Source organism: Galeopterus variegatus, unplaced genomic scaffold (assembly GCF_000696425.1).
Source record: "Galeopterus variegatus unplaced genomic scaffold, G_variegatus-3.0.2 Scaffold18907, whole genome shotgun sequence".
Lineage (NCBI taxonomy): Eukaryota > Metazoa > Chordata > Mammalia > Dermoptera > Cynocephalidae > Galeopterus > Galeopterus variegatus.
This window is the reverse complement of record NW_007745018.1, coordinates 176-9,614: the sequence shown is the minus strand read 5'-3', so window position 1 is coordinate 9,614 and position 9,439 is coordinate 176. Positions and strand designations below refer to the sequence as shown.

Sequence of the window (9,439 nt, the reverse complement as noted above, 5' to 3'; positions counted from 1 at the left end):
TCTAGGAGGTAATGAAGCCAAGTCCTGTAGGGTTCGACAAGCTGAGGGAAAGCCTTTATTCTTACTCAGAGATGTGTAGGTTTGAGGGAAGATGTTGAGATGACCAGCTTTCTTTTCTAGAGTTCGAGAGAGGGCTAGGCTGGGGCCAGACCTAGGAGGGATTCAGTGTACTGCAGGAGTCCAGCTGGCACACAGGATCCCTGACACTCCCCTACTCTGAATATTTCCTTTTAGGAGATTGAGGAGGATCGTAAAAAAGCTGAACTCGAAGGAGTGGCGGTAACAGCTCCCCGGAAGGGCCGCTTGATGGAGAAGGAGAATGTGACAGTTGAGGTGGTGAGCTCATCACCATGGTGGGGGACTCCTGAAGATGGAGAGGGGGTGGAGGCCTGGGGCCCAGGAGCCTTCCAGTTGCCCTAGGCCTATGGGTTGTCTCAATCCTGGCAGCTGCCCTCTCTGAGCCTGGGGAGTCCCAGTTTCCCTGCCCCTCTACTATTCCCGTCCCCTTTCTTCCAGGAGAAGAGCCTGGGTTCTTCTCGGAGGTCTCCTGGGACCCCTCGGCTCCCAGGGGCCAGCAAGGGACACCGGACCCCCCCACAGCAGGGAGGCCGGGCAGGCATGGGCCGGGCATCCCGAAGCTGGGAGGACAGTCCTGGGGAGCAGCCTCGAGGAGGAGCTGGGGGTCGTGGCCGGAGGGGCCGGGGCCGGGGGTCCCCTCATCTCTCTGGGGCTGGAGACGCTTCAACCTCCGACCGCAAATCCAAGGTAGGAGCTGGGCAGGGCTTGAAACCTCTGACTGAGGCTTTCTGTTGTCTTGTTTGTTTCTATTCCTACTTTCAAGTGGACTGTTTTCCTGTTTGTCCATCTTTCAGCCCCTCCATCTGCTCTTTCTCTTCCTCCCTCTCTCTTCTCCTCCCCTTTCCTGACCAGTGCTTATGTGTTCTCTCCCTGTCTCTTCCCCTATGTCTTCTTTTCCCTCACTGTTTCTGGTGCATGCTTGCCTTCTCACCCTCTCTCCCTGTCTCTCTCTCCTCTCTATTTGGCGCCATCTGGTGTGCTTATGTATACATATGGGTTCTGTGCAGTGCTCTCTCTCTGTTGATGTCTGTCTCGATCCCTAGATTTGTTTATGGGGAGCAGGGATCTTATTACAGCTGCTCTTCCTGCCCCTGATGCACAGGTCAGCAGGGCGGGAGGCTCTTCAGCATAGTGGCTTATAGCTCACCATGGACTTGGGTATGACCTACCTCTATTAGTTATTTGTCCTTGGGCAGCTCACTTCCCCTCTGTGAGGTTATGGTTCTTGCTCTTACATGGGAATAATTAGATTTAAAGATTATTGTGAGCATTCTGTGCTGTCAGGTGTCAAAGGCCTCAGAGTAAACATTTAGTAAATTTGGAGGCTTATTCTTTGGGCATGCTAAGCTGTTATAACAAAAAAATCCCCAATGCAATGGTCTAAATGGAGTGGAAGTTTATTTCTTTCTTGTGTGCTCAGGCCTGATGGTGAGGTGAGCAGTCTGTGTAGGGAGGCCCAGCTTCATGATGTCACTCAGGGACCGAGGTTCCTGCCTTTTGTTGCTAGATTGTCCCCTAGGCCATGGTCATTGTGTGGTAAAAGCTGGGTTGCTGACACAGCGGAGGTCCAGTTCACTAGAAGGGGAGGAAGGAGTGCATTTTATCACTTCTCATATTCTATCAGTGAGGACTTGGACACCTGGCCACACCTAACTGCAAAGGAGACTGGGGAATGAAAATGTCCTCTCCAGCTGGTTGGCCATGTGCTCACTTAAAATTTTGTTACCATGGAAGAGGGGAAAAACAGATTGGGGGGTGGTCCCCTAGCCATCTGCCAAGTTATTACTGTTATTACCGTCATTATTACTGTGGCAAGTGTGGTGCATCGGGTCCTCCAACAACCTGACACTGGTTCAGTGCTTTGCTAGGAAGATTCACAAGGCTTAGCATATGGTTGGACTCAGGGCTCAGATTTGTCACAGTGAAGTGACTCAAAGCAGAATAGCAAGGGGAAAAGGTGCATAGGATGAAGTCCAAAGGAAACCAGGTGCAAGCTTCTGAGAGTCCTCTTCCTGTGGAGTCACAAGGGGCTCACTTAATTCCTCCAGCATTGAGTTGTGACGACACATGTCTACTAGGGACGCTCATGAGAGACTTGACGTCTGGGGTTTTTATTGGAAGCCGGTCACGTAGGCTCCCTCTGCCTGGTATGTACCAAAATTCCAGACTCCCAGGAGGAAAGCGGCTGTGCAGCATGTACCATATTGTTTGCACAGTCTGGGCACAGTGAGCCACCCTCATCAGTGAACCGTTGACTGGGAACACACTGAGAGCAGATGCCCAGACACCAGCCCAGTGCTCACCTTGCCGGAAGGCCAGTCTGACGAGAGCTGTGTCAGGTCTGCTGTGGGAACCCTTTTCTGCACAAGTGGTTGAGTAGCTCTTCCTGATGCTGGTGTGCTTGTCTTTCTCCCCACATCCCCAGGAGTGGGAGGAGCGGCGCAGGCAGAACATTGAGAAGATGAACGAGGAGATGGAGAAGATCGCAGAGTACGAGCGCAACCAGCGGGTCAGTACCGCAGGCGTCCCCCAGGGTGGGGCAGAGCTGCCTGAGCTACCATGACCCTGCCAACTCCCTGCTCTCCTGCCTGCAGGAGGGGGTGCTGGAGCCGAATCCGGTGCGGAACTTCTTGGATGACCCCCGGCGGCGCAGTGGGCCCCTGGAGGAACCTGAGCGGGACCGCCGGGAGGGTAGCCGCAGGCACGGGCGCAACTGGGGGGGCCCTGACTTCGAGCGGGTGCGCTATGGCCTTGAGCACGAGCGGCAGGTGGGTACTGTCAGCCTGGGCACCCTGGGGCAGTCAGTGTCCCTATGTGGACTCTCCGTGGACCATGTGCCAGGCACAGCAGAAAGCAAAACAGATAGCACAGGATATTCATTGTTAAGGATTTGTAGTATGTTTTATTTTGTGCTAGGGCTACATAAATTGAAATACAATAAAATGTCAGGTAATGCCAAATGTTGTGAAGGAAAAGCCAGCAAGGTGAGGGGGTAGAGGACAGCGGGATGGTACGTATGAGACAGATCTGAGTGGACCTAGTTTTCATCTCCACCTTGTCACCTTCTCCTTGTGTGACCTTGTGCAAGTGGCTCCACATCTGAGTTTGGGGGATGGGAGGTGTGACGTGGAACAGGGCCCTGACTGCCTGTTGGGGGCAGGGCCGCCGGGCTGCCCTGGGCGGTGCTGGTGACATGACGCTGTCCATGACGGGCCGGGAGCGGTCGGAGTACCTGCGCTGGAAGCAGGAGAGGGAGAAGATTGACCAGGAGCGGCTGCAGAGACACCGCAAGCCCACTGGCCAGTGGCGGCGGGAGTGGGATGCTGAGAAGACTGATGGGATGTGAGTCTGCTCCCTGCTCACCCATTTGGCTCCTTGACCTTGGCCCAGATTTCTACTTGCTTTGCTTCTTTCTGGTTTCTCACCCTGTGTATCAGTAGCACCAGCTGAGCGAGTGCTACAGTAATGCTGTGTAACAGCTCTAAAGCTCAGTGTCACATAAAAGCATTTCTTTCTCATGTTTTCACAGGTCAGCTAGGCTTGGGTGATCTAGGCTGTATGTTTTTTTTTTTTTTCCCCCCGCAACCCTCCGTGTGGCACCCGTACCGCGACCGGCAAGGGGATTGCAAGCCTCGGTGTCGCGCCCGCACCGCACTCAACCAGTGAGCGGACCGGTCTCTATATGGGATCTGAACCCTCGGCGGGAGCGCCGCCATGCTCCCAAGCGCCGCACTCTACCGAGTGCACCGCCGGGCCGGCCCTAGGCTGTATGTTAAGTGGCAGGTCCCTCTGGGCCTGGCTCCTTGGTGCTGGTTGAATGCAGGTCTGCTCCACATGTGTTCATTCTGGGGTCCTGGCTGAGGGCAGCAGCTATCTGGGGATACACTAGTCATGGCATTGGCAGATACGTGAGCAGGCGAGTGGATACACTTCCGCATTTTGTTAGCCAATAGACCCAGCCTCGTGGGGCGGGAGAAGGAACTCTGCACTCCTGGGGATGGTATAGCAGTGGCTATGTGGCTAAGAGTGTGGATGTCAATTCTGATGTAGGGAGGGTATGAGGAATTGCCAACAATGATTAGACCTTTGCACCCTTCCTCTGTCCTGACCTGTCTCTCACCAACCAAGATCCCTGAATTTCTCTACGTGCTTGCCACCATCATCTTATCCCAGTGGTACTGTTATCCTCAAGACTGACTGTGTTCCCTTTTGGGTCCCAGAAAACATCCAGTCAGTCAGACTTAAAGCAAAGGCAACATTGTATCATTGTCATGAGGACCAACTTCCATAGTCATTCTGGAAGAGCTGACGAATGGCAGTCTGTAAAGATCAGCAACTTTAGGTTTTATACCATCCGTGGCTGCATTGGAAGTTTTCGTACACCTATAATCTATCGATGGCTCTGGCTAAAGAAAAAAGGAGTCTGTTGGGAGCTTTTTTTCCCCTGGATTGTGAGCCATGCTTGTGTAAGCGTGAAATGTTTTGCACAGATCTGATCTTTCTAAGGTATAGGGAGCTGGGCTTTTTGGGAGACATTCTCAGACTTAAGAATGAGAAAGTATGGGCTGTCTGATTAGCTCAGTTGTTTTTAGTGCAGTGTTATAATACCAAGGTCAAGGGTTCGGATCCCCATACTGGCCAAAAAAAAAAATGTATCCCTAAAGAAGTCAATTTGTCAATAAGTATTTATTGAGTTCTTCTTATGTGTCATAGGTGGTTTTAGGTGATGGAGATACAGCAGTGAACAACTACCTTCACGGAACTTAAAGTTTAGTGGGAAAGCTGGGTAATGAGTAGATCTAATGTCAGGCTGTGAAGAATAATGAAGTGGAGTAAGGAGATAGGGATGGGGGTTATTATTTTAGACTTAGGAAATATATATAAAATATTATTTTTTTAGAAGGGGGTTCAGGAAGGCTTCTGGGCTGAGGCCTGGGGGAGGTGAGGGAGGGGGTCACTGAAAGGTATGGGGAAGAATGTTCCAAGAGCAGCAGGTACAAAGGCTCTGAGGCAGGTGCTAGATGTGGTAGGAGAACCTGCTTAGCTGGAGAGGTGAGAGTGAAAGGAAATGAGATCAGACAGGGAACTGGGGATCATGTTCTTTGACAAGGGTCTGTGGTGACCCCCCCCAAATTTTTTTTTTAGGGGCCAAATTCTGAATCATTTTTCTTTCTGTATTTGTGACTATGATGTCTGCTTTGCCTCTCGTCTGCCACCTGATCCAATCCCCTAATTAGTGACCCCCTCTGGTTGGCCGTCTGTCTTTCTCTGATCTGATTTCTTTTTTTTGGCAGCTGGCTGGTATGGGGATCTGAACCATTGACCTTGGTGTTATAAGGCTGTGCTCTAACCAACTGAGCTGACCACCCTTTCTGATCTGATTTCTGACCCTGGCCTGCATCTCTCCCCCTGCTCTCCTCACACTCCTCTGGCTCCCTTGTTCCCCCAGCTGCCTGCTCACTCCTGTTTTCTTTCCCCAGGTTCAAGGATGGCCCAACTGCTACGCATGAAGTGTCCCACTGCTATGGTGAGTGGTGTGGGTATCTTTGGACAGGGTGAGGCAGCCGGCTGGGTGTGGGGGTGGGGAGGTGGTTTACGCTGCTCTCCCTGACTCTTGGGTTCTGTTGTAGATGAACAGGCCTGGGCCCGGCCCCCCAAACCCTCCACTTTTGGGGAATTCCTGTCCCAGCACAAAGCTCAGATCAGCAGCCGCAGGAGGAGGAAGAGCATCCGATCCCAGGCCAAGGCAGCCTCCCATGCCTACAGGTGGGGGTATTCCTTCCCCTGGCATGTTCATAGCCCCAGTGGCTGCGTGGCTTTGTCTCTGGGGTGTTCTCTTCTCTGACTTGCATGTGTAAGTTTGGTGCATCTGTCTGTCCCCGTCTCTTTCTGTCTTGGCCCTGTCTCATAGGTACTTGGTTTGGAGGGTTGGGTCTGGCTGGCTCTTAGCTTTACCCTCATCTGTCACCTTCTTCCTTCCTACCCATCTCCCCTTCTGCCACCTGGTCCCCCTTCCATCTTTTCTGTCCCCTGACACCTGGGGACATGCATCTACCATTCCCTTCTCCATGCTTCAACATGCCAGATCCTCTCTGGGCAGCTGCTCACTGGCAAGGAGTGGGAGGTAGGAAGCCCCAGCCTCCCGTCCACCCTCCACCTGTTTTTCACCCCTTTCCTTTGTCCCATCCAGTGACCATGATGACCGCTGGGAGACAAAAGAAGAGGCATTGTCTCCAGCCTCAGAGGCCCCACAGCCCACTTCCCCTGAGGAGACATCCACACAGGTAAGACAGGGCTGTCAGCCCCAGGCAGGGGCGTGTGGGGCTGCTCAGGGCCCTCATCCTTTCCCTGACCACTTTGTGTTCCCCACAGCCACCTGAGACTCCAGCCCCTGCCCACCGGCCTCCTGAGGATGAGGGGGAAGAGAACGAAGGGGATGAAGATGAGGGGGACGAGGATGAAGAATGGGAGGATGTGAGTGAGGAGGAGGAGATCGAGGAGGAGGAGGAGATCAAGGAGGAAGAAGAGGGTGATGAGGAGGAAGAACCAGCCCAAGACCACCAACCTCAAGAGGCTGATCCCACTGGGAACCCCATCAGTGAGCAGGCCGAAAAAGTGCCCTCCAGGCCAGAGGAGCCCTTGCCACTTCCCCAGACTACTGCCACGCCTTCCAGTCCCTTCTTGCCACCTGGTGGCCACCAGCCCGTGTCCGACTGGGGTGAAGAGATGGAGCTGAATTCTCCCCGGATCACCCACCTGGTTGGCGCCCTCTCTCCGGGTGAGGCCTGGCCTTTTGAGAATGCATGAAGCTGGCTGACTGTGTGTGCGCTCGAGGGGTATGGCTGGCAGGGGGCCCCTTGAGGGCTGGGCCCCAGGACCACGTGTGCCCCACAGCCCTGGTGGCTGGGGAGGGCAGTCCATGTCCCCTTTGTATTGTCATGTCCCTGTCTCTGGAATGCCCACTCCCAGAGACTGCCCCTGGGCCATTCAGAGCGCCCTTCCTAATAAAGAATTCACATCCTCAAATGACATTCCCCCAAGTGTGTGCTTGAACCCCCTCTCACTCTCCCTGGGCCTCCTCTTTTGGGGTGGGGATTTGTTTGGAGAGGATGGGGGCTTGACTGGGCCTCCCCTTTTCAGGAGGTGACCAGCCAATCCCTGTCTTCCCGGAGAGTGGGCCCAGCCTCCCAGGAACTCAGAAAGCTGAAGAGGAGGGGTCTGAGGCTGTTCCAGGTGGGGGAGTACATGGGGTGGGTGGAGGCGGAAGTGGCCTCCTTTTTCTTCCTCTGGGGCTAAGAAGGAAAAGGGCTTGGGGTGAGTAGGATGGGGTCGAGGCTCTGCCATGAGTGGGTCAGAATAGCATGTGAACATGGGGGTAAGGTAAGAGTGCTGGGTCAGGCTAAGGATAGGATAGGGGGTGGGACTGGAGCCCTGGCAGTAGGAGTGGAGCTCAGAGATGGACTTTAGGGGGCGAGTCAATAGGAATTGAGTGTGTGGATGGAGCCAGTTAAGGAGGTGGAGCAAGGATAGGACAACAATTTAGAGGTTGACCCCAGTGGATTTAGAAAGTAATATAAAAGTAGTGGGGTAGGGCTAGGACCTAGGGGAAGGGCTAACGGCAGAATTAGGTATTTGAACCGGGGTCCTAAAGGTCAAAAGTAAGAATGGGTGACAAGCAGAGTAATGGATTTAGCTGTGGGGGAGATTAGAATTTTGAGGTGCAACAGAGTGGGGTAAATTGGACTAGAAATGCAGACCCGATGAGAATTTGGGGCCCATTGGAGTGGCAGCAATAGGCTGGGCCTAGTTCCACTTGGTAGGAACCAGGTTTGGAACCAGGGGGCTGTCTCCCTTCCCCCAGGAGTGGGATTAGGATTTGGGGGCAGAGCCAAGGAAGGGTTGGTTAGATGTCAGGTGGTGGGGAAGGAAGGGGGAGGGCTGGTCCTGTAGTGCTCTCTTGATGGAGATTGGTTAGGATTGTGGGCTGGGGCTGGGGCTGAAGAAGAGTTTGGGTTGGCGGGTGGGGTAGGGGCCCAAGCGCTCGGTCTTTACTCTGTATTGGCAGGGTGACCGTGATCTCGTGACACCAGCGTTTCAGTGATTGTAAACAGGGTTATGTTGGTGGTGTATGCCTCTTCGTGGGTCAACTGAGAGGATTTAAGGAATTAGGGCCGTAAACCGCTTAGTGCGGTTCTGCCTGCAGCCTGGCTCTCTAGGGAAGAGGGGCTGGGCTACACGTGGGGAGGGTGTCCAAGGACTGAGAGGAGGTGGGGAGGCTGTTCCCCTCCGCTGATCGCCCCTTTTCTCCCCAGAGGCCGGCCCCGAGGGCCAGGAGACAGCGGAGATCACCGACTTCCAGAGGGTGCGTTTCTGCAAGGTGGTGGCGGCAGTACCGCCACCGGGGGCTGCCCGCTGACCGTGCCCACCGGACCGCGGCTTCCACGCTCTGCACTAACCTGTCACCTTGCTCCTCTGTTCTCTGCTTCTGCCGCACTCCAGCCAGGAGAGGGTTAAATATAAGGGGGGAGGAGCCGGGGTCATTGCCCCGGGTGGGGCCTGGGCAACGGTCTGAATTTTGTGAGAACTCGGTCCGGGCCCCACAAATGGGGGACATCGTGGGACCGGGATGACTGAGACACCTCCAAGCTAGCCACCCGTGGAGGCTATGGGTGGCTAGGTGCCAGTCCCCGGGCCGAATTTCCTGCCTCCAGGAGTTTACATGTGGGGTATAGCAAATAGCCGATGACTCTTCCGAAGGACTCGACTGATTCGGACGGGCGCCAGTCCCATCTGTATTAAACACAGTGCTTCCGCTAACCTTTGAGCTCTGTGTCTGGCGGGGCAGTCTGGGTTGCTGCGCTTGGCGGGCTTTTCCGTGGCGGAAGACGTGGGAGGAAAGGGTCTTCCTCCAACCCCCTGATACATCTCCTCCTTTCCCCTCCCCCCCGCAGGCCTCCCCAAATTCCTGAAGACGCTGCTGGGAGGGGCCTGAAGCTTCCCCGCCTTGATGGGGAGGGGGTGGCAGGAACGGGTTTATCTGGATCTCCAGCCTGTGTTCTCTTCTACCCGGAGCCCACTCTGGACCCAGTGGCCCTAGGGAGAGGGAGAAATTGAAGCTGGGGGAAGGGACATAATTGGGGTGAGAGGCGGAGTTGGAGCCTAGGGGCGTGTTGTTAGAATTCAGGGCACCTAAAAGGGCAGTTGTATGTATGGAAAAGGGGGCAGGTCCCATGAGGGGCGGGGTTAGGGTGTTTGTAGGGGAGGCCAGAATTCCGGTGGGCGGAGTTAGTTAACCACACGGGGTGTGTGTGACGTGGGGGCGGGGCTAGGTCCGAACGAGCCGGTGTAGGTAGGGGCGCCT

General features: G+C 54.6%; 1 protein-coding gene across 1 annotated transcript; it reads left to right on the top strand.

Annotated features, from left to right (window-relative positions):
* Positions 1 to 234: 234 nt before the first annotated feature.
* LOC103582998 (coiled-coil domain-containing protein 9-like) lies at positions 235 to 8,895 on the top strand (the record flags this gene model as incomplete). The annotated part of the gene is made up of 11 exons (XM_008564430.1): positions 235 to 333; positions 517 to 765; positions 2,504 to 2,587; positions 2,673 to 2,846; positions 3,239 to 3,420; positions 5,559 to 5,605; positions 5,709 to 5,844; positions 6,269 to 6,362; positions 6,451 to 6,856; positions 7,219 to 7,311; positions 8,391 to 8,895. Coding segments are annotated over 11 exons (1,668 nt in total), but the record flags the coding sequence as incomplete, so codon positions are not given.
* Between the last annotated feature and the right edge of the window lie 544 nt (positions 8,896 to 9,439).